This window comes from Papaver somniferum, chromosome 7 (genome assembly GCF_003573695.1).
Source record: "Papaver somniferum cultivar HN1 chromosome 7, ASM357369v1, whole genome shotgun sequence".
NCBI lineage: Eukaryota > Viridiplantae > Streptophyta > Magnoliopsida > Ranunculales > Papaveraceae > Papaver > Papaver somniferum.
Window position 1 is genome coordinate 91200081 of NC_039364.1, and position 25650 is coordinate 91225730.

General features: G+C 39.6%; 1 protein-coding gene across 1 annotated transcript; it reads right to left on the reverse strand.

Moving 5' to 3' along the window:
* Nucleotides 1-24032: 24032 nt before the first annotated feature.
* Nucleotides 24033-24398, reverse strand: LOC113294903 (clathrin interactor EPSIN 2-like). Its single transcript, XM_026543277.1, has one exon. It carries the CDS (start codon nucleotides 24396-24398, stop codon nucleotides 24033-24035), a length of 366 nt encoding a protein of 121 aa, XP_026399062.1.
* Nucleotides 24399-25650: the final 1252 nt, after the last annotated feature.

Sequence of the window (25650 nt, forward strand, 5' to 3'; positions counted from 1 at the left end):
GCTCTGATGATGGAACGTCCGCCAAATATTCTGGATCAGAACTTTCTTCATTGGAGATATATGTAACCAAAGGCGCTTTCTAAGTACCAATCTTTTCAGCGTGGATCCACGCTCGTCTGAAAGACATGTCATATCCTGGATCTTCTTGATTATGTGAAACTTGATTTCTATCCAGGTTGAACTTATGTTCACTTTGAGAGTGATGTAGCCATAAGTATTTCCGAGCGTTCCTCCAAGGTCTCTGATTGATATGGGAGCATGAGTAGCTTCTTGTTGAGTGATGCCTGTGGATCCGATGGTTTTCAGTGGAATGTTGTTGATGGTGGTGCCAGCATCGATCAACGTTCTTCCAAATTTGTTTCTTCTGAGATTTACTGTGGTAAGCAGTCCCCAGTCGTACATCTCTTGGTCTGTGACTGGAGGCTCAAGAAGTATTTCCGGGGTGGACTTCTTGACACGATGTGGTTCAGTGCTGTGAACATGTCTCTCTTTTATGCCTTAGACAGATAGAGCAATTTCACAGATATGCTCGATCAACGATTGAACTGCTTCTTTGACTGGTTGTTCAGAGAGTGTAAAGGTTTTGATTATGAGAGGATTCTTGTGTACTCCTTCAGTCCCCAGTTGAAGTTATTGTGGATCAACCTTCTCTTTGAAGATGTGCTTCAAAATATTGCAGTTACTTGTTGGATGATTGATGAACCTATGAAGGTGACAGTACCTGGGATTTTCCATTTCTTCTTCAGTTAGTTCTCTCATGATGAACGACAATTTGGTTGCACCATCTTGAACCCAAACTTCCAGTAACTCGATCAGTCCTTCATGAAAAGAGAGAAGTTTGAGTTTGTCCGATCATTTCCCCGTTCGTTGATGCCGGGTCGAGGTTTGTGTATTTCAGGATTGGTATCTTTTCTTTGTGCCTTCAAAGGATCCTGGTATATTGGAGAAGCGCTCCGATGATGTGTCTCGGCTTTCCTTTCATTCCTTTCAGCAACAACGTTTGTTGAAGGATGAAGATTGTACTGATTGTTGACTAGGCGTCGGCTGCTCCGAGGTTCCTCGAACTCACAGACTTTGCTCTTTCCAGTAAAGCAGGTGCAGTAGTCACTGACCGTTTGGCTGCTTCATTGAAGCTCTGAGAAAGTTTGGAACCGGAGATTTTCCAGCAAGGCTTTGTAGACCGGGATCATTTCGTTGATGTATAAGTCCACCAGTTGCTGCTCTGTGACATTTGGATCATGACAGTCCAGGGCTTGAACTCTGAACCTTTTCACATAATCATTAGGATGTTCATTGCTCCTTTGAAACATCCTTCCAAAATCAGAGAGGGTGACTTGCCCTGAAACGAAGAAGTATTTTCTGTAGAAAGCATTAACCATTTCACCCCAACTAGTAATACTTTCTGGTGCGATGTTGTTGTACCGGATATATGCTCTGCCTTTCAGAAACTTTGAAACTTTGAAAATTGCTTCAGAAGGGCGATATGGTTGTGCACATGTTCACCCAATGCCTCCAGAAACCGAGAAACATGTTCTCGAGCATTGCCCGTTCCATAATAAAGAGTGAACGTTGGAGAGGTATAACCTTTTGGCAGAGGAATCCTTTGTGTAGCAACGGGATATGGAGGTTGGTGGCGGTGAGCCGATGATGTCTTGTATTTTCTTTGAGTCTCCATAAAACGTTCCAGATCTTCACGAGTGATGAAATTCGATGGCTCTTTCGCTGGCGGATTGTCTGCGGCTTCGTGGACTTCATCGTCATCCACCACATGAATTGGAGAGATTTCTGGATCAACAGCCGAGGATTTTCCTTGCCTTTCCCTTTCTCTTTATCTGATTGACACTGGGTCTGAGTTTGTTCAGGCGACAACTTGTCCGTAAGATTCTTGAGGTGAGTGCATATCTCCTTCTGTGTTGTAGCCATGTCCATTTTATTCTAGGCGAGGACTTCCTGAATCTTCATGAGATCAGTTATGGTAGATGGATCCCTTCTGATTTCCTAAGGAGACCGTCCGAAAAGAGGATTATTGATGGTGCCAGTACCGTCGCTTGCAGAAGTGACCATTGGAGCAGCAGCATTTGGAGGAGTAGCATTGGCATGTGGCGTGACATTGCTGGTCGGAGGAGCGGTATTAGCGGTACCACTGGAGCCTGCAACGTTAAGAGGAGTAGTACTTGCAGTGGCAGTACCACTAGAACTTGCGATGTTAGAGTAGGGTGCTGAACCCGGATTGGTAACTGAAGTAGACCTAAGACCGACCATCTTTGTGAGAATTGAGATTGCAACCGAGAGATTAATCTCCCACTGTGGTCACCAATCTGTAGATGGGGGGAAACAATTTGCTGGTTTTTACGGAATTGAGGAGACGACCGTGCGGAGGAGACTCCTTGAACCGAGCGAAATATTTAACCTCACACAGATGCACTGCAAGAAGGGAGTGCTTTAAGTTCGAGAGATCAATATGTAGGACTCCGGCCTAAACCAAGACAATGGTCGTTCCAGAGTCAATTCGGTCACAAGAGAGGATGGGTCGATCTATAGGAGGGAAGCTGAGAAATGTGTGAGATCAATGGTGATCAAGGATTGTTGGTGTGTTATGTATTTTGCGTGAAAATAGTTTCTGAATGATTGAGTTTACTCAGTTGAGAGTAATTGTTAGGACGATGAGTTCGTGTAGATGAAAGACGTGAATTGTCTGTTTTTTTACGAAAAACTGTCTTGTTTTCAATCATGATTCAGAGACTTATTTATATTGCTAGAATTGTAAACACCTTGATCCCATGAAGTGTGACAGTTGCTAGAGTCAAAGAGTGGAGAAGTGGAAATCGTGTTAAAACCAGTTGCTCATCGTGCAGAGACTTGGTTGATTTTCTACCCACTACTTTGCTAACTCCTTCAACTGATTGCACAACTTGCTCACATTCTCATCGTGTGTATGAACACACGTGCCGTAGACCGCCAGACCAAAACCCTAGTTAATATCCCCCTATGTGACACGATTGATGTCTCGTGATTGTGGAGTCTGCAAGGCATACGTGTATTTAGTTAGTCAGTTGTTGACTTCGTGGGACGATGAGTCCTTGCATTGCTAAGTCGGACAAATGTTCTGGGACTCATAAATTGAACGTGTCTGTTGAGACAGAAGTATAATTTTCGAATAAATATTGATAGTTAAGGTGAACAAATATTTTTCACTTGATTAATTGTTGAATATTGATAGTTGAACCAATATTCCTTAGTCTGAGAAAATATTGCTCGTCTGAGCGAATGTTGCTCATTTGATGAATTATTGGTAATAGGACCAAATAAATATTAATTTAAAATAATGGAACCGAGTATTAGAATGTTGATCACGGGATCAACATAAAATTATTAGTGTTTGAATCTGCTCAGAGTTATGTTTTGCAGAGCTTTGGATTCGAAACCCTAATTTTGATCAATTGCTGATCAATTGATGATTTATTGAAAATCAACCACGGAGTGAAGGAGGGACCGGCTACATGGGATGATGGATCGACCATGTAGCGCCAAGATGCTCGAGTGAACAAAATACCAAAGTCTCTTGAAGACCAGTTGGTGAAAAGATGATTAAATGCTGGTTTAATCATTTATTCAAACAATGTTCATCTGAACCTTAGGTGATAAAATTAATAAATTATGAAGAGATGAAGGACCAACCAAGGGGTCATGAAACCGGCCCTGGTTGGTCACGGGTTTTATAAAATTCCAAAATTGTTTGGAAGAGTTTGAACCTAATATGACCAAATTAGGTCAAATGATGAAAGTATGTGGGACCGGCCTCTTCCAAGCCAAAGAGCCAACCTTGGTCGGTCAAGGTAATATGCTCGTGTCGCCAAAATGCTCGCGTCTCAGTCCTGAGAATTTTGATATTTTCTGGTGTGCATTTGAGCAATCATTTGAGAAAATATGAAGAAATCAAGGTTTTTGCTCAAACTGAGGAAACTTCATAAGATGAATGAAATAATAATAATAAAATGAAGGAATCATAAAGTGTGGGACTGGCTATGGTCAAGGCATGACCGGCCGGCCAATGAGCACGGTCCCATGGCACTTTTCCTAATATATTATTATTTTCATGATTTTAGGGAAATATCATGAAATCAATGAGTTTCCTTGAAGTGGAGGAGTTTCCATGAAATGAGGGAAACAAATAATATCAATGATAATAAAATAAGGGTGTGTGGACCGGCTTGGGCATGGTCGGCCGGCTAGGGCCCGGTCCCGCGAGTTTTTGCTAATTTTATGTCTTTTCCTTGATGTGAAGGAAATATCATGAAATTAAAGGATTTCCATGAGATGATGGAAATAATTAATAAAATAAGGAATTACAAGGTGTGGGACCGATCACGTCTAGGGCATGGTCGGCTGGCTAGTGACCACGATCTCGTGACACCTTTCCTAATTTTATATAATTTTATGTAATTTCCTTGATTTGAAGGAAATATCATGAAACTGAGGAGTTTCATAAAATTAAGGAATTTCCATGAGATGATGGAAATAATTAATAAAATAAGGAATTACAAGGTGTGGGACAAATTCATGGCTAGGGCATGGCTGGCCGGCTAGTGACCACGGTCCCGTGAAACTTTTCCTAATTTTATATAACTTTTATATAATTTCTTAATGTGAAGGAAATACCACGAAATGAAGGAGTTTCATCAATTGAAGGGATTTTCATGGGATCAAGGAAAATAATAAAATATGATAAAATAAAGGGAGAAGCGTGGGACCGACCATAGCGGCATGACCGGTGGGCTTGGTCCCCCTAGACGCCTCTTTAAATATTTTATTATTATTATTATTATTATTATTATTATTTTCTCCATGGTTTGATCGTTCCTTCATGTTATCAATAAATGTTCGTTCGTGCATTCAGGTGCTCGTCAGTGCATTTATTGCTGAATACACTTGCACCATTTTCTTGGGGCTTACTCGATGGTGGCTCAGATGCCCGCACGTTGAATATTTATTACTAACCCATAGAATCCTGCTGGGACGAACCACGAATTGAAGTAAAGAAATATTATGAAGAATGTAGAGTATTTCCGAATATTCATTTAATGAATTTAAGGATTAGAGATAATTATTTGATGGCTCTATACTATCAGGCATGCTGTCTAGGAGCATTAATTATTCAAGAATTGAGCGATATGAGCTTGTTGAAGCGTCATATTTATTATGTATAGTATAGTCAGGGAAAACACGTTGTTGCATCCTGAAGACATTATCGCTCTATACTAGCAGGCAAGCTGTCTATGAGCCGTCCAATCATAATGATTCTATACACATGTTTTTTATATAGTCAGGGAAAACATTGTTACATCCTGAAGACGTTATCGCTCTATGCTAGCAGGAAAGCTGTCTAGGAGTCGTCCAATCGTTCGATTCTATATAAAAGTGATTACTGAAATTGCTCAGTATTCATGAGATATGTCGTTGTCTCAGTTGAGAGACTGCACATTTGCATATGCTCCGAGAGACAGTATTCTCAGTCAGAGGTCCTTGCGGCATGAACTTTCATGCTTCAACGAGAGACATGAGCCTCAATACTCATCTGATTGTTGGATCACGAGTATGTACAATTATGGTTTTACGATTTTAGCCTTTGTCGAAAATCCACCATCTACAATGTTGTGAAGCCTAAAGCTCAACTACACAATCTATCCTAGTCCGAGACATAGCTATAAGTAGACTAGACATCAAGACTTATAGTTTTGATCACTAAAATTGACAAACAAGCTTGAGATAACAACGCTTGTGATTTTGACCAAGCAGTGCTCTAATAACATCCTCAACCAAAACCATTGGAGTTGAATTCCTAAACGGCAAATTGAATCTATACCCATATTTTAAAACCAACTCACAAACAATTCTCCCATGGTAATTGTTGGGAGGTAAATGAGTTTGGTCCTACACGTCCTAGTCATAAAAATGACAACACCTTTTCCTAGAATAGAATGAGAGAGAACTTGCTTTCCATTGTACTATATCCTTCCTTATGTAGGCTTTTCCCAAAACCCTTTTTTACATGACATCATCATTCCACGTGTCATCGAAGTTTACTTATTTACAACTATTGCCATTCCTCCCAATATAACCTTCAACTTTTCCATAAATCCCTTCCTTGTCCTCTTCACTTCATGGACATATATTATTGGACTTGGGCTTTAGTCCCCAAGTCTCTTATGTTTCATGATGGGATTGTCCTCCCTTTAAGGACTCCCTAGCCATGTTAAGGGGTAATTATTTTCATGTTTCAACATTAGTCCTCTGACTATTGGGTTAATTATCAAATAACTCGATAGTCATATCATACTCTACCCTAGGTCCTCCCTTTTGATCGTAGTTATTCCCCCTTAATGATTTTGTAGGATCAGAATCTCGCAACAATTATGTCTCAGCGAAATTATCAATGGTACAGCACAATAGCGTCGCAGAATAATTTCAGAAATGACGTCAGCAAGGATCATGAGAAAGATGTGATAGTCCTGCAAAAATTAGAGAGCTTGCGAAATTAACATTTGTAAGGTTGCGAGAATGTCGCAAACCATATCCAAAAATAAATGACAGATTAGCTGTCATCCACTATGTATTTTCTTATAAATAGTCATTCGAGTTGTAAAGGAAGGGGAGATCTTTTTTGAGTAAGAAACAAGCAAATATGAGAGAGAAAGTCCAGAGCAGAGACCATTCTTGATTTCTTTATCTTTCTTGTAAGAATATCCAAAGATTAATCAATAAAATTAAGAGTGTAAACCTAAAAATGAGTTGATCAACAATGAAATCATATGAGGGGTGTAGTGTAGGATTTCCTGCAACTACATAATGGCGCTAGAAACAGGGAATTGAAGATTGAAAGTTGAAGATTGTTGATTGAGAATATTCAAATCAAGAAAGTGATTAAATAAATCAGTGAATCAGTTAGAAGAAAGATGAGTAGAATTAATGAAAATGTCAAAAGATTGGAGTGTAATATGATAACAAAAAGCTTGATCAATGAATTCCATGAAAACATCAAAGGAAGAATACATAAACGAAATTTTGAAGGAAAGAAAGTTATGGCGGTAGAAAAAACATCACCCTTGAAAGATTGGGAAAAGCAAAAAATTGCATTCATGGCGGAAGAAATACCAAAAGAAAATTTGAACCATACATCTCCGTTGGTCATCACAGTGCCTATTACACGAGAAGAGAAGGATACATCAATAAAATCCACAGGAGAATGGATGTTGAACAGAACTTTAATCGATACAGGAATTTCAGTTGATATAATATTTTATCATGCATTCCGGGGAATGGGATTTAAAGACGAAGAAATGTCCAGTTCAGCATATTTTGTTCACGGCTTTGGAAAATCCACAACAAAACCTAAAGGAGAAATAGTGGTACGAATTCCACTTGGAGAAATCGAAACATATGTAACATTGTGCGTGGTGGATATGGAATCGCCATATAATATGTTATCAGGAAGATCATGGATACATGCGATAAAAGCTGTGGTATCAACGTTGCATCAATGTATTAAATTCCCCACTCCAAATGGAAAAGGTGAAATTAGAGGAGATGTTGACAATGCGAAATTATGTCATCAAATTTAAGTAAAACATTATGAAGAACAAGCAAAAAAGAAACAATTTCGCAGAAAATTGGCAAAAGAAGCAAAGAAGGAAGAAGAATTTAGAGTATATATGATAAGGGCAAAAAAAGGCAAAGGAATACCCAGCGAAATTTCGGAAGAAGGGGAAAGACCCATAAAAGCAATAAAAGAACCAACACCAATGGGAGAACCTAAACCCAGTTACACTGCCGCAGAACCAACAAAAGAAATAAATGTTGGGACTGTAGAGGAGCCTCTAATGTTGAGAATTGGAACCAAAATGGATATAGAAGAAGAAGAAGAAGAAAGAACTGTTAACTTGCTGCGAGAATATAAAGATATTTTCGCAGGAAACATGGATGAGATACCAGGAATAGATCCATCAATTGAATGCCACAAATTGGAGATTAACAAAAATGTGAGACCATTTAAACAGAGAATAAGAAAAATTGCAACAACTTACCATTCCCAAATAGAAGAAGAATTACAGAAAATGCTTGAGGCAGGAATTATAAGAGAAGCTAAATACCCAGAATGGATAGCGAATATGGTCATTGACCCAAAGAAAAACAAGGGAATCAGGATTTGCATAGATTTCACTGATTTGAACAAAGCTTGCCCCAAAGATAGTTTTACGTTACCAGATATTCCTCAAATGGTGGAATCCACAGCGGGAAATGATAGGGTATCATCTTTAGGTGGGTACAAAGGGTATAACCAAATCCCTCTCGCTGAAGAAGATCAAGAACATATTGCTTTCTTTGCCCCTAGAGGTTTATATTGTTACACGAAAATGCCATTTGGTTTGCGAAATGCGGGAGCGACATATCAAAGAATGGTAGAGAAGGTGTTCGCAAAATGGATACATAAAACATTAGAAGTATACGTCGACGACATGTTAGTAAAGAGTAAAGAAGCTAAATACCATGTACAAGACTTGAGGGAGATTTTTGAACAAATGCGGCAGTATAACATTAAATTGAATCCTGAGAAGTGTACTATTGGAGTCGCATCGGGAAAAATTTTAGGCTACATTGTATCAAAGGAAGGAATACAGGTTGATCCAGAAAAAGTGCAAGCAGTTCTTGACATGCCAACACCAGCAACAATAAAAGATGTACAGAAGTTTAATGGGCTTCTAGCTTCGCTGGGGAGATTCATTTCGCGATCATCAGACAAATGCAAATATTTTTTCGATATACTCAAGAAGGGTGCAAAATTTAAATGGAGTGATGAATGTGAAAAGGATTTTCAAGGAATCAAAGAACATATTATGAATACAACTATTTCACAAAAGGCAGAACCAGGAGAAGAATTATTGATTTACCTTGCGACAACGTCGCATGCATTAAGTGTTGTGTTATTGCAAGTAGACGCAAGAGTGGAGAAACCCATTTATTACATTAGCAAAACTTTTAATACCACTGAGAAGAATTACTCAAAGATTGAAAAGTTAATCTTAGCATTAGTTTATGCATCATTTAAGCTCCGCATATACTTTCAAGCACACAAGATAAAGGTATTAACAAAAGTACCAATTGAATCAGTGATGAAGAATTCTAGAAGATCAGGAAGGGTGGAGAGATGGAATGCAAAAGTAGGCCACTTTGATATTAAATATGAAATTTTGTCTTCACCAAAATCACAAGTTGTTGCGGATTTCTTGGAAGAATTTCATTTAGAAGAAGATGAAGCAGTAGAAGAAATGATGGATGTAGAAGAATAACATGGAGATCCAAAAGATTTATTAACAGAACCAAATAGATAGGAAATATTGGTAGATGGATCATCAAATGGAGAAGGAAATGGAGTTGAAATTGTTTTAATTTCGCCAGAAGGAATAAAGATGGCTTTTTCATTCAGATTGGAATTTGCATCCACTAATAATGAAACAGAATATGAAGTTGTGATACATGCCTTAAAATTCGCAATAGAAATGAAACTAGAAAATGCCAGGATCACTAGTGATTTGCAGCTAGTTATTCGCCAAATAAAAGGAGAGTATACTACAAATGAACCATCCTTGAAGAAATACAAGGAGCTGGTTGAAGAATTATCAGCGAAAATCCCAAAGATAAAATGGAGGCACATTTCAAGAAAGGATAATAGACTCGCAGACGCTTTTGCTTTCATCTCAAGCATGATGAAAGATCCAACTGCGAGATGCATAAAAATACAAACACTTCTGTCACCATCAATAAATAGAGAAGAGGAAGACGTGGATGTGATGATGATAGATAATGAAAAAGAAGAACAAATAAACAATGTCGCAGACTGGAGAATGGAACTTCATGCATATTTGGCGAAAGTAGAAACACCAAGAAATAGATTGGAAACACACAAATTAAAAATTCGAGCAACGAATTATGAATTAAGAGATGGGTTTCTATACCAAAAATCCTTTAGTGGACCATCACTCGGATGTTTGACATGAGAGGAAGGAGAAAAGGTGTTGAAAATGTTACATAGTGGAGATGCTGGCAATCATAATGGAGGAAGATCTTTGGCACATAGAGAAAAAATGCAAGGTTATTACTGGCCATACATGCATGAAGATGCAAAAAAAATATCAAGACATTGTGAAGATTGTCAGCATCATGGAAAGAAAATACATGCACCAGGAGCACCATTGTCATCTTCAACCAGTGTGTGGCCCTTTGGAAAATGGGGCTTAGACATTGTGGGGCCATTTCTACCAGGAACTGGACAAAGAAGATACTTAATAGTCGCAACGGATTATTTCACAAAATGGATAGGAGTGAAGGCAGTACAACATATTCGTGACAAAGATATCTTTACATTCATATTCAAAAATATCATTTGCAGATTTGGAATTCCCGCAAAGTTGGTATCTGATAATGGGAAAACAGTTTGAGGGGCAGAATATAGAATTGTTACTTAATGCATTCAAGATAAGATGTGGAAAGTCCACTCCTTTGTATCCACAAGATAATGGGCAAGTAGAAGCAATAAATAAAACAATTGCAGATATATTAAAGAAGAAATTGGACATACATCACAGATCATGGTGTGAACAAGTACATAATGCAGTATGGGCTTATAATACAACTAGAAGAGAAGCTACTGTAATGTCACCTTTTTGTTTAACATACGGAGTTGAAGCGGTGTTACCAACATAAGTTGTTATTCCGACAACAAAAAGAGAAGCTTGGGAGAAAAATCTTAGTGTGGACTTAATTTTAAACAAACTTGATGAATTAGAAGAAAGAAGAGAAAAATCTTTACAACATATGGAGAATTATCAGCGAAGATTAGATCGAGAATATAATAAACGTGTCAAAATACGTGAATATCAACCAGGAGATTTAGTTCTGTGATAAACACCAATATATCAGCGAGAAAATGGTGGAAAATTAGCGAAAAATTGGGATGGACCTTACATCATTAAGGAGATAGTTGGAACAAGAGCTTATAGATTAATGGATCCAGAAGGAAGAGATGTTGGTCATAGATTAGACAGACCATGGAACATGTTGTATTTGAAAAGATATTATCAGTAAGAAGCTTTGAGAAGCAATGTCATATTTTCGCAACATTCCTGAAGAGGCTATAATACAAAAGAAAAAGTTAAGACAAGATCAATGGGTTTTTTTATGAAAGTGCAAGGACGTCCTGCGATTTTTTCGCAATGACAAGAGATGGCATAATAAGACCTTTAATTAGGAAGGAAAAATAAGACCATATGATAAAACAAATTAATGATAAGCATTCATAACAGATTATTTTGCAAGAAAGATAATGAGAGGCAAGTATGGGAATCGATACACAAGAAGCATTATCTTTCTTATCAACAAAATATTAAAAGGAAAAGTTGACTCCAAAGTTATTGAAAAATGTAACTCTCAAAAGTGATAAAAAATAAGACAGTTCAAGAAAACAAAGCTAGATAAGAAGCTCAAGCTTCAATATTAATGTCAGTAGCAGGAGATGACAGAAATTCTTCGCCAACATTCTCGCAAGCTTCTCCTTCATTTCGGCTTTGATCTTCGCCATGACTAGCATCTTGATTATCGCCAGCAATTACTTCTTCAGGAGAAATTTCTTTCTCATTCTGATTAACACCAGCAAATAATTCTTTAGAAGGAACCTCTTCTTCATCTTCCAGGAAATTATCCTCTGCACCGCTTTCGTAATCATAATCACTATCAGCAGGACGAGGAACTTCATCATCATCTACTTCTAAAGGATCAATTGATGTAGGAGGAAGAGAGTTGGACAATAAAATTTCATTTACAAGGACTTCAGCCCGGATATGAACTTAGCGAAGAAGTGCTCTTTGATGATTCCCATCTTGACTATCCTTAAAATAAGCAAGATAATCAAGTCTTCTTTCTGCTCGGTCGCGAGAACCAGTAAGGGTAGAGACGAGCAATGCATTCTCTTTGCAAATTTTAGCATATTAACCTCCATATCAGAAATAGAAGAATGAAGATTCTTCTCAGACTCTGCGAAAAATAGAATACAAAATTTTATTAAGATAAGGAATTCAGAGAGATATGACAAAAAAAAAATTAAGGCAGTCAAACTATTATGACTACCTTCCTTTTGAAAAATAAGGTGTTGAATCAAGGATAGACAACTATTCTCCCAATGGTCCATTGCGTCATCAAATTTATCTCCAACTAAACCTTTAAGTCGAGACTGAAGATTTTTCTCTTTAGAAATAAGAAAGGCATTCTTCTTCGCAAGAGAAGAATAAGATTCTTCTAATTTGGAATATTGTTCTTTAAGATGATTTTCCTTCACACTTAAAGCTATTCTACCTTGAATGAGTGTATCTCTTTCAGCTATAGATGATTCTGTTACTTCTTTAAGTTCATTTCTCAAAGAGCGAAGAGATTTCTCTTCGTCAGCACATACTTTTTGGAGAACACTAAGTTGTTGCGAAGATATCGCCATCTTGTTTAAATAAGTTCGCTTCTCTTGAGATAAGGTTTTATTCTCATCTGATAAAGTTTTCATCCCTAAATTAGCTTTAGTTAAAGAATAAGAAAGACGAGATGCTTCATTACTTAATAGATCTTGTCTTTGAACTAATTGGGTATTTTCATTGGTAAGATTATTTATCTGATCAAGAGAATATGAATAGAGGTTATGTAATTGATTATATTGATCCATCAAGATTTTTTTATCAACACGGGCTTCTTCAACAGCAGATTCAAATTGATATCTCTCCATTATTCGTTTCTGATTTAATGCTTAACATGCGAAAGAGGGATTTAAAGGATAATTAAACATGGGAAGGATAAAACCATTGAAAAGGCAAATTAAAGACATAGATAAGGAAATCATACCTCTTAATTCATCATTCTTCTTGCGAAGATTGTCACGATCCAGCAAAACATTCTGAAGTTTCTGATTTTCAAGACGAAGAGCATTACATTCTTTTTCTAAAGCTGTCTGCGAAGCAGCTCTGCCAAAACCCAAATGCTTGCTCAGAATTTCGCAAACATTAGACTTAATGGGATCAATAGAAGACTTCTTTCCATCATCCAGAATTTCAGATAACACTTTGAAAGCAATATCTATCCCTTCCACGGTCTCTTTTGACAGAGGAAGAGACTTGGGTAGAGAACTGGTAGAGACAGAAGGCTGAGAAACATTCTCAATGGGAAGAGAGGAGGTTTCATTCGCAGAAGGATCCACAAGGGGAATTTCAATCATAGAAAGGTCAACTGGAGAAATGAAATCAGAGGTAGCATTTTCTCGAGTTGGAGATAAAGTTTTATCTTGCGAAGATGTCGCAGCAGATTTGGAATAATTAAATCAGAGGCAGCATTTTCGCGAATTGGAGATAAAGGTTTATCTTGCGAAGATGTCGCAGGAGATTTGGAAGAAATGAGAAGGTGGAAGGGAACAGAAGTTGGAAAAGTTTTAAGGTGGCGAGATTTCTTGTGAGGTTTATGAAGATCTTTATCACCCTGCGAATTACAATCCTGATAAGAAACAGAGGCAACAATATTGTTATTAGAAAAAGATAGTGTTTCTTACTACCTTCTCATTCGCAGACTTTCTTTTATTTGCGACAACCTTATGCTGTGATTTGGGATTGTTAGGGTTCTGAAATGTAAATTTAATGTTGGAGCCGCTTTTGCTGAAATAACAAGAGTATGGGAATCACATAGACAACATCATATAAGTCAATAAACAAGATCAATTACAAACATATCAATTCAGCAAAACTCATAAAGAAGAAAAGAGAAGACTAACCTTGATGAATCCATGAAAAATAATAGCAGGGAGATTGTCTCGAAGGCCACTTGAAAGTAACGAGTGCTCAAACCTCTTTCTTTACGCATGTGCTGAAAAACTCAGTATATGTACGAAATGCATTCAGAATGGTGCGCATAGTAGCAATCCCAAATGTTATGTGAATTCTATTTTATGCCAGCATTATTAATTAATGCCTGATTTGCCTGGTACTTTCTCGTGCTATGTTCCTAGTCGAACTCTCATTATTGACATGACATGAAGATGAAGTGTTCACTCTCAGCAGAGTAGCATGAATATCCCGAAGTGCCAGTATCGAGATCTGCGTGAAAAATACCCACACGGGCTGCATCACTCTCTGGCAAAGAGATCAATGCGTTCACTTTTAAATAAATTTAGTGTGATCAAATGCACATTTATTTCTTAAAGAAAATCTAGATTGTTAATGCAGTCTCAGAAACGATCACGGCCACACAACTTGGCCGCACAATTTAACAAGCATAGCTTACTCCTATCAGGGCTAAGAAACCACCGTAGCAACCACCGGCGGGCCCGCCAGTCCTCTAGTTAATTGACCACCATGTTGCTCATTCACGAACACTTCAAACGCTAACCCAAACATGAGCGATTGCGATGCGTAAAACCAAGCTCGAACGAGCTAAAACCGTAAAAAACGGTCTCAAAAGCCATCATATCCGTCCAACTTTGCCAGCCTAGTTGGACGGCTTGGATCTTCCTATGAACGATTAGGGGAATACCGGCATGTTCATTGGCAACCCAATATTCCCGCATGTCAATCGACTTGCCTACGGCAATCCTATAAGGCGCACAACCGATTGCTCAAACTTAAGCGAACACGCTGTACTCAAAAACCTAATTCGGGTCGCGGCAGTACACAACTGTCACAAATCGATCGTATCCGTCCAACTTCGCCAGCTTAGTTGGACGGCTTATATCACACTTCAAGTGATCAAAGAGGTGCCAATGTGTTCACTGTCGGCCCAAGCTCTCTCTTGGTCGATCGACCTGTTCGCAATAAGGCCAGAGAGCATTAAAACATTTACTCAAAGTAGCGTGAACACGCTGTTTTAAGAAACCCTAAAACCATTTTGCGGCATTGAACACTGCCGCAAATCAATCATGGTTTTCCATTCTCGCCGGCCTAGTTGGACAGCATAGATCCAATTTCAGGTGGCTAACGAGATGCTAACATGTTCACCGTCGACCCAACTCCATTATCGGTCGATCGACTTGCTCATAGCAAGCTTGGAAAGCATAGAATCGCTCACCCAAAGTAAGATGAACGCGCATTGGCTTTTTCGGACGCATGTCACTGCCGCAAATCGATCTTAACCATCCATGTTTTCCAGCCTATCCGAATGGCTTAGATTTAATCTTAAACGGCCCCGGAGATGTCAACGTGATCATTGTGGTCCCATCTTTACATGCGATTGATCAGACTACGCAAACTATGGCTCAACGCCTCGAAACGCACACCCAAAGAGGGTGGTCCACACGGCTCTCTAAACCCTAAAGTTGCGTCAACGGCAGTATGAAACTGCCGCAAATCAATCACAACCATCCAACTTCGCCAGCCTAATTGGATGGTATATATCTATTTTTAGAAAACAAGCAAAGCAACATTGTGAAGACCGGCCATCTTTCTTCCACATAAGGCGATCGTCCAAGTAATGGCGGGCCCCTAGAGCCACCAAACGATCGCCCAAAGGTGGTCGATCACGCTTCCACTTTTAAGACGCTTATTCGCGACTTATTCAATCAAGCTCAAAAACAATGATTCTTCATACACATCGATTAATTTGAGCTGCTTTACATGCGTCCAATACATACATATTTTATTTTGACCTTATGAACAACTTAATTGTTTCACCTAATAGCACCATGTTATTCTCAGCGGCAGGTCCCACGACTTGATCCACTCACTCGAGACATCAAACATGTCACAAACTGGGGGATGCTTACTGGGGTATTGGTCTGGAGGTTTACACCATGCAACGTGCAACGCGCTCATTACGAGAACGTGTTAGGAAAATACAGACGGTTAACAATGATGGAGTAGTGGAAGAAGGTGTGATCACGCAATGTTCACCACCTCTTACACAACTCCATTACTCCACCACTTAACTTTCTCCACTTCCTACGAGATCAGGGTTGCGCTCAAATGACTTGTATAAACAGGTTTTCCACCTATTAAAATGGGGACAAGAGAACACAAGTGTTATCAACACAAGTAGTCAGAAACCATTTTCTGATACACAAGTCATAAACAGCCACGCCTTCATAATTCGACACTCTGATCTCAAACACCTTCTCCACTTCCCTTCCTATGATCAACCCTTCTCCTTCACCTTGTGACCGAATTGAATCTGGAACGACCATTTCTTGGTTTAGGCCAGAGTCTTACAGATTGATTTCTCGAACCTAAAAGCATTCCCGTGCAATGAATTTGTTTAGGGTTTGTACTCGTTTCTCATCAACACACCCCAAATTACCCAAAAACAGCAGAATTAGGTTTCACCCATAAACACCATTATGGGTTGCCACATACCTCGACATGCACCGGCGAATTTAGGCGGTTATTGTGTCATTTATGACATTACCCCATCTATATATAGATAGTCAGTGGTCCCTGATCTTACTATTAATCCCAGCCTGAGCTTCACCTTTTGATCACTCGCCCTTTCCATTGGTATTTTGCTCAAATGGCATGCACCCTTCACGGCTACGTATTAACCTTAGCGCATGTACCTGCATTAGTTGCAGCGTTGTTCAAACGCCACGAATTGGCACAGTTGTTACTCGTGAAGGCTGAGGTAGAGGTACTTCGGGAACAAAGAGAGGCAAACAGAAATTTCATGCGCGCCAATTTTGACGAACAATACGAAACATACCAGATTGCCTAGAAATCCCAATCCTCTGGGCGCGTGGCGCTCAAAGTCCAGCGTGCGCTGGATGATGCAGTTACTGCTCGTCACGCGGTTGACCAATTATTCAGCGAGTCCGCGATAATGGCTGCCAATATAGATCGCGCCATAGCTGGATGTCGCCTTCACATTTCTGATCAAGCAGCTTCGCAGCTTCTTGGATATACCTTGACGTTGGCAGCTGTATTCGCACTCGTGTCTTCGTTCGACCTTCGAGATGAACTAGCGCGCTTGTTAGTATTCAGAGAAGAGTTGGGCATGATGAGAACCCTTAGGATGATTCATCAAGACAAGACACGTAAAGCTTATGATGAGAATAAAGAAACTCTCTCGTTCCCGCGGGGTCATAAGCTTCTGATAAGATTATGCATGATATTCACAAGTTGGTAGATGAAATCGATCGGGCTTTGGCTTTGACGAATGTTCAGTGTGAAGAGTCGCGCTTAATAATGGAGACATTAGATGCAGACATTGCTCGTTGTCGTGCGTTGATAGCTGGCTAAGTTGTGAGTCGGGATGTGAGGGTTAATTTCTGGTGGTGGTTAGCCATAATCAGGCTATTTATTGCCATATTAATTGTATTTTTATGTTTTTTTTTCTTATAAATAGTTCTGTTTTTTTGGTAATTCTCATGTTTTTCACATTAATTATATGTTTATTTTTTGGGCTACCATGTGGGGGTTCACAACGCGCTTTATCCTTTCAGGCATTGGGATAGAGCAGAATCAATTTTCACCCATAAACAATTGGCAGAATCAGTTTTCACCCATAAAAAATTGGCGACCACAATGGGAGATTAATCTCTCGGTTGCAGGATCAATTTTCAATTTCATTTCAATTTTCTCGAAATTCAAGATGGTGGATCTTAGGTCTGGATCGACGACCAATTCCCATGGAACTAGCACCGATAACACTCTCGGCGTTGATGTCCCTGTCAGTGGCGCTACCATACAGCCTGTCAATACGATCAATGCATCTCGTGGAACTACGTCCTCTACCACCAACACCAGTGGAGCAGAGATTCCTTCGGTAACACCTCCCATCACCAGAGCTAGAGCAGACGCAAACCCCAACATTTCTTCAAGTGTAACCCCTCCGGTTGTCACCATAGCAGCTGCTACTCCCCCGTCAGGACGAGGGGCTGGAGGAATTAGAGGAGGCCAACCTCCTATTACCATTGTTGATTTGATTGAGAGGCACGAAATTCTCGCTAAGGCTCAGACAGACATGGCTTCGACTCATAAAGAAGTACTGACTTTCCTTAAGACGCTGACAGAGCGACTACCGCAAGAACCGCGCCAGCCCATGGAACCCGTAAGGAGTACCTTCAACACTCTTGGCGCAAGCACTTGAGCAGGGCGTGCATTCATAGATGAGGAAGTTCGTGTTGCGTCCGAACGCCCATGGGAAAGGAACCAGCCATCCAACTTCATCACTCGTGAGGATCTGGAACGACTTCTCCAAAATCGAGGCAAGGAAAACCCGGTGGACCTGCACCAGCACCAACCTCCGTATCCTCCTGATGTGCAGAGAGTTCCCCTACCGAGAGGATATTCCTCTCCTCAGTTTTCCATTTATGATGGTACTGGTAACGGTCGCGAACACATCTCTCGCTTTCTGGAATCTTTGGGAGAACACAAATATAATCACGTCCTCCGCCTGAAAGAGTTCTCAAAGTCGCTTACTGGAAAAGCATACACCTGGTACAACAATATCGCACCAAACAGCATATCAAACTGGTGTGAGATGGTTACCGCTTTTTACAAAAAGTATTTCTTTGTGTTCGAGAAAATCACTATCTCGTACTTGGGAAGAATGTTTCAGCAAAACAATGAGCATCCGAACGATTATGTTAAGAGATTCAGAATTCAAGATTTGGATTGTCACGATCCAAATGTGACCGAACAACAATTAGTGGAGTCGTGTATTAACGGTATGGTTGCCATATATCGTGCTTTACTGTAAAACTTGCGCTTCCATACATTCTATGAACTCCATGAAGCTGCTAAACGATAGGCTACGACCGCACCATCACTTTTAGAAAGAACCAGACCGGCTAGAGGTGAGGATGCACGCGAAATTCGAGGGAATAGGCATCTTATCAACAAGCAATACAACACTGGTCCTTCGGTAAGCATGGTAGGCGAAGGACGGAAAAGGAAATCTTCAGCAACGGAGCAACAACCCAAACGCGCAGCACCAGCGCAGACAACCCCATCCCGGAAACCCACGACTAAAGCTCCTGAAGCTAGGGATGCTCCATACTTCCCATTTACAATAGATGAAGTCATTGAACTCTTGGAAGCATGGAATTAAGATGATGCAATCAAGTTTCCTCCTCTTAGACGTCCGCTAACGGAAGAAGAGATGGTGAATCCCAAATACTGCCGTTAGCACAGGTTCGTCAATCACCCAACCAGTGACTGCAACAAATTGAAACGCATTTTCAAAGATAAAGTGGATACGGGAGAACTTCAACTAGGAAACGAAGGAGTCAACAGGGATACCCTTCCTGTCAGGAGTTGCATGATTTCTGGGGGACTCTGTTCACAAGATTGTACAATCTATGATGGAACGATTGTGTGAAATTTTGTACTTCTCAAAGACGCAGCGTCAAGACATGTTTGGGGCTCTTAAATGTGTCATGTCAGGCAAGCGTTTGTTTCCAATTAAGGATGTTGCTCCTGAACCTCAATCCTTCTTAGGAAACGCGAGATGTAACTGGGGACTCCTAACCATCGCTCACTTGAAGGATGTCGAGTTCAAGAACGTGCTAATTGATGAAGTATCCGATTTCAACATCGTCACCGTCAAGGCCTTGAAAGCTGCAAAGATCTCGAAGCAGGACGTTGTTCATTGCCCGAACACAATTAAAAATCCTGAGGGAGAGTCCAGAGACACTTATGGGTACACCGACCTCGAGATCAAGATAGGAGACGCTCTAACACGCGGTAAGTTTCATATCGTGAAAGATTACCCGAACTATGATATGATTCTGGGGCGGTCATGGGTGCACGAAAACAAAGTAAAGTTAGGGATGTGTCCTTTGTCGGTGTCTATACCTGAGAGGATCTCCAACAAGCCATCCAATCCTGAAGACTATTTGTTGTCGTATCAATCACTCACAAATGTGACGCAATTACCTGGAGAGAGCCCGTCTGCGTACATTAGAAGATTCTGAACCCAAGTAAGTCTCATCGAACAAACTTTTTTACAACCAGTCACTTCTCCTTATGATAAGGCTCGGGGAATCGCTCCAATCAACAACCCATCCGCCACTAGGAGATGTGAATGGGACGCTGGTCTTTTTAAACGCTTTGTTAAAAGTTTAGAAGATGTCTCGGTCAAAGACGGCAAGACCAAGGATCAAGTAGCCATACAACGCCTAAACCCATTTCAAATTGGAGATTTGGTAATGAAGGCGACTGTGTTTCAAGTTGGGAATATGGCAGTGAAAATGACCGCTCAGCCTGATTCACCTACAGAAAAGGAAGATAAGCCATACCTGGTGGCAGATGTTATCTTAGGCGGTTACTGCAAGCTCATCAATGCTGACAAACTGGAAGGCGTGATGATTCACTCACGATGTCTTGAGCCCTACAATACCTAAAACGCCGTGTTACCATTTCCTCCGGCGTTCTCCATACCTAAAACGATGTGCTATCTTTTCCTCCAGCATTCTCTTTAGTATTTCCTTCAGCAATTTCCCCTTTTTCATGCAAATTGTAATTCCTCCAAAATGATTGCACTGCTTGCATTCATAATTAGGGTTTCATTATTAATCGAAATATTATTTCCTTTTAGAAACATCTTTACCCACGAACCATGACACAAAGTCGTGAGAAAACCTAAAACCCTCATTACCCATCAGTTCAAACCAGAAAGACAAAACCCTAAAAGAAACATCTTATATCTTTCGAGAAACGTCGGAGGAAAATTTACAGGGAGAAATGGCAAAGGGGATTTGTGTGGGTAATCAGAGGGAACGATCTACTCCAATAGTGAAGCAGCATCACTGCAATAAGATTTGCGAAACTCTGCCTACCGGAAAACAGGTTCGTGGTTAATCTCTGGTTTCCATTATCGCATAGTCCTTCGTTGTTTGAAATCATGGACAATCATCACGAAGATAGTACACATAAAACGCATCACGGGTTATATACGTGAATTGATGAAATAAGAAATTCTATTATGATCCTGGAGAGCATCACAATTGGATCTCAAGATAATGTGAATAAAAGGACCACTGTTTAGTTAAACCTAAACTCAGCCACCGCTGAGCATAAAAAAGAATGTTTACAAACTGTGAAAGCATTCAACAAAAATAAAAGCAACAAAGGGAAATCTAGTCGTCGGAAAGATCAATAGTAGCTTGACAGAAATTGTGGGAAACTGCTACAACGTCGTCATCGCAAGCCAGTATTGCATTCTACGGAGAAGCCACGTCGACCTCCCCTCTTGACGCCGCTTCGACGCCTTCCTCAACGTTCGCTTTAATATTCCTTCTGGAAGACGCGTCCTTGGAAGCCACTTTAACATCTTCATCCTTGGAAGCTGCTCCAACATCTTCTCCAAATGCATCTATCATGATCTCCTTAGAAGCCGCGTCAGCTTTCCCTCCGACGGCCGCTTCAATACCTTTCACGGAAACTACTTTGATCTCTCCCTCAGGAACGGCCCCAACAGCCTTCTGAGGATGCTCTGGTTCGTCCATGTTAGAATCGAGGATGACAATTCCGTCGCGGATAGGATAATCATATATGTTTTCACTGGAATGACTCTCATGCTCGATTATTCGCCGTTTTAGCCAAGCTGCAAACCTTTCAGCTCACGCGCTCGGTAGTTGAGACGCTTCATCGCGCCTCCATCCCTCCTCCATGTCGATTGAAGTTAAGAAAGTCTGGACGCTCTCCTGAATGAGGCGTAGGTGCAGAAGAGACATACCTTGTATGGCACGATCAGCTTCGCGAAACAAAGGACCTATTTTGTCCATCACCTCCTCAAACGCACCAGCCTAGGGTTTGTCAACTTCAAAGCTCTTCTCTGGAGAAGTGAAAGAGTAATCATCACCAGTAGATCCCATCATATATACTGCAAAAGGGGTATCGTGATTAATGACATAAGAAAACATCATCATCGATTGTAAAATCAAAATACATGATGAGCGTGAAACAATACCTGGAACGAGGAAGAGAGGCAATCTTGTGATGAGAGAAAGGGTCCAGCGTCTTCTTTATATTCCGCAAATTATCAGGACCCAGGAAGAAAAGGAGTCTATACTTGTCGTGTATAAAGGCTCCAGATACGGGATAACAGTCAAGTAGATACTTATCTATCTGAAGATAGATAACCGTGCTGAAAAGAAACGTGCCCTATGCAAGGACCAAGCCAGTCTCTATCCTGGTAACGTGCATCGAACTCCTATTGTGAATTTCTTTGTTTGTCAGCATCTAGTGCTTACCCGGAAACAATGTCACTATTACGTGCTAAGCAGGGGACTTAATGTTGATGGGGGTTCTTAGTTTCGGGTCAAAATCGTAAAACCCTATACTTGGCACTGTGATCCTGCAAAGGAACGAAGGCCACTTGAAAGTAACGAGTGCTCAAACCTCTTTATTTACGCATGTGATGAAAAACTCAGTATATGTACGAAATGCATTCAGAATAGTGCGCATAATAGCAATCCCAAATGTTATGTGAATTCTATTTTATGCCAGCATTATTAATTAATGCCTGATTTTCCTGGTACTTTCTCGTGCTATGTTCCCATCCGAACTCTCATTATTGACATGACATGACGATGAAGTGTTCACTCTCATCAGAGAAGCATGAATCTCTCGAAGTGCCAGTATCGAGATCTGCGTGAAAAATACCCACACAAGATGCATCACTCTCTGGCAAAGAGATCAATGCGTTCACTTTTAATTAAAGTTAGTGTGATCAAATGCACATTTATTTCTTAAAGAAAATCTAAACTGTTAATGTCAGTCTCAGAAATGATCACGGCCACACAACTTGGTCGCACAATTTAACAAGCATAGCTTACTCCTAGCAGGGCTAAGCAACCACCGGTGGGCCCACCAGTCCTCTAGTTAACACTACACCATTTTAAGGTATTAGCAACCTACCATAGATGTTGCTAAACGGGGTCGCAACAGGCTTTTGCCGTTGCTAAACACGGTGTTGCAATTTTTAGCAACGGCATAAGCTCTGTTGCTAATCTCGGTCAGCAACGGCACTTCGCAACCGCCCTTGTCGTTGCTAAGTTTTTTATTAGAAACAACAATGTGTTGTTGTTAATCTGTTGCTAATTGCAGGAATACCATTACCCGGAACTAGATATTGTTGGTTCCGGTTCTAATTTGTTGGTTCTGGTTCTAGTTTAGCAACAGGGCGCGGATGCTGCTAATTTTTTGCAACCACAAAAAAAAAGTTCAAGTCTATGTTTATCGACCTAGTCAAAATTCATTTACCCCCACATTACCCCCTGCAATTTCCCGATTCCCCATATTCAACATCCACACAGATATACAAACTATAATGGCGATACAGAACTGTAATTTTGAGAATCTTGTTGAGAATCACCACTAGATAATATTATAAAAGAAAGAATTCTTCAATTGATACAAATGTACACAAGTAAACTTACTGAACCTAAAATTTTGTGACTGACATACAATATTCGATCTATGTTGATGTTCACAAATGGATGGGTAACCTAGTTTGTGTCAACTGACCGAGGCATTGAAAAACAGGGAAAGAAAGACTAAAATATCACCAGAAGTATCACGAGACTCCGCTTGCTTAACCAATTTCCTCTGCAAATCATAGGTAGATTCAGCTGCTGCTACAATATCACCAGAGTAATACTTTTCCACTTGAGACCAAATACCTACATAATAACCAATTTGATGTTTTAGTATTGAGGTCACAAACAAAAGATTAAACCTTAGACTTTGTATAATCTAATAACAGTTTCTATGTTTATAAGTCAAAAATCATCAATATATATAAGTGGGAGCACGACTCTACATTCTCAAAATAGGATTGCATTTTCTTTTCAAACCAGTGATGTTGTGCAACTTCAATAATCTTATAAAACACATACAGACTAGTGAACAAATTTATTGAAAATCAATCCTTAGGTTTTTACCCTTACGAGGCTATTCTGTCTGCATAGAAAATTGTAAATTTTTTATGATCTCAGATCATGAAATCAAAACTAAAATTCACACCCCCTAAATGTCTTGAATCTTCCTTAACCAAAATATAAGTAACTGAAAAGTAATAGCATTCCTTGATGAATGACGACCATCGTCATCATAACCACATACCATGTATCTATCAGAACTCCTACTTATTTGGCCAAACTGAAAGTCTTCATTACTTCGACTTCTTACTCTATTATAATCATCGTCCATGTAACCACCATCATAATCTCTACCATAACGGTCTTCATTGCTACTGTATGAATCACCACCTCTACTGTTTCCGTCATCATCCTTATAGCCATATTCTCTCTCTCTCCTGTAACCATTTCGGTCATCATCTCTAATTCCGTAGCGATCTTCATCCCCATAACCTCCTGTACCGGGCCTATACATTCCCCCGGGTGAGTTTGTGCTACGAATCCTATGAAATTTAAAAGGTCAGTACACAGAAAGGTGTTATGTATGAAAATTTAACTACCCTATATGAGAAAATATAAAGAGAAGGTAAATTATGGAATTGATTTATAATATGTTCAGGAAATATTCTCTGAATTTACCATAAGTTTCTGAAACTTCAAATAATGAGAATCTCATTCTTGAGCAACACAAAGGATACATGAGAGCTAATCATGGTTATCTAAGAATATCTGAAAAGATTACTAAGGTCTGTGGTAAAAGAATAAGTTTTTAAAATTTTATCCATATGCAATAGCGTTTAAAAATCATTCGAGTATTCTCGAAAGGAGACTGACTTCTCCCTGTTGGCAAGTGCTTTCTGTCTGGCTTCTTGAATTCTTTCTTTATCGATCACTAGTGCCACCAAAGACTGAGATTTCTTTTTGACATTACTTCCCTGGTCCCTCGCACTAGTATATTTTAAAATGGAAGAGTGCGATTAACAAAAAGCTGCGAAATAAACTCAACAGGAGTATAATCAATAATAATTAATTACATCGTAAAAGCTTACTCAAATTAGATGTTGCAAACAATCATTTCCAAATGGCAAATATTAACAGACAGAGATAGAATTTGTTATGCATGTTCTTTGATTTCATCAATAACACGTTTTCAGACCCATGTCCCACCAGGTATTCAAAAACAGTCAATGCCTGAAGTTCAACGCAAAAAGCTTTTAGTCAACAGATGAAGCAAACTCATGTTGAGAAACGAGGCAAAATGAATATCATAAAAACTAAATCTAAAAACCATATGCAAGATCAAATAGGATTCCAATATATTTCTCTAGTAAAAAATGAAAAAATCAAAAATTACCAATACGAAACAAAATTATTTCTTAAAATCCTACAAGATGTCAAAGATGAAATTCGAGAAGATGCATAATCACACATATAACATGCCATAGCATCTCAGATAGAAAGATAAATCATAAAAAGCATACGGGATGTGCAAACTTTGTACACGTGGCGCCAATTTTTGCCAGTATCATTGATTCGCTTCCAAAGCACAGCCATTATCGTTTGATATTCATGACTGCAGAAATGTAAAATATTAAATAAGCATATATTTTTATGGAATATGAACTATGGAGAGCATCTAAAGAGATGAATCAACTTACTAGTTTTCGGTAACTTGTGCAATATTTGACATATTTGACCCATGAGGAACCTATGGTTCATTGCTTGTC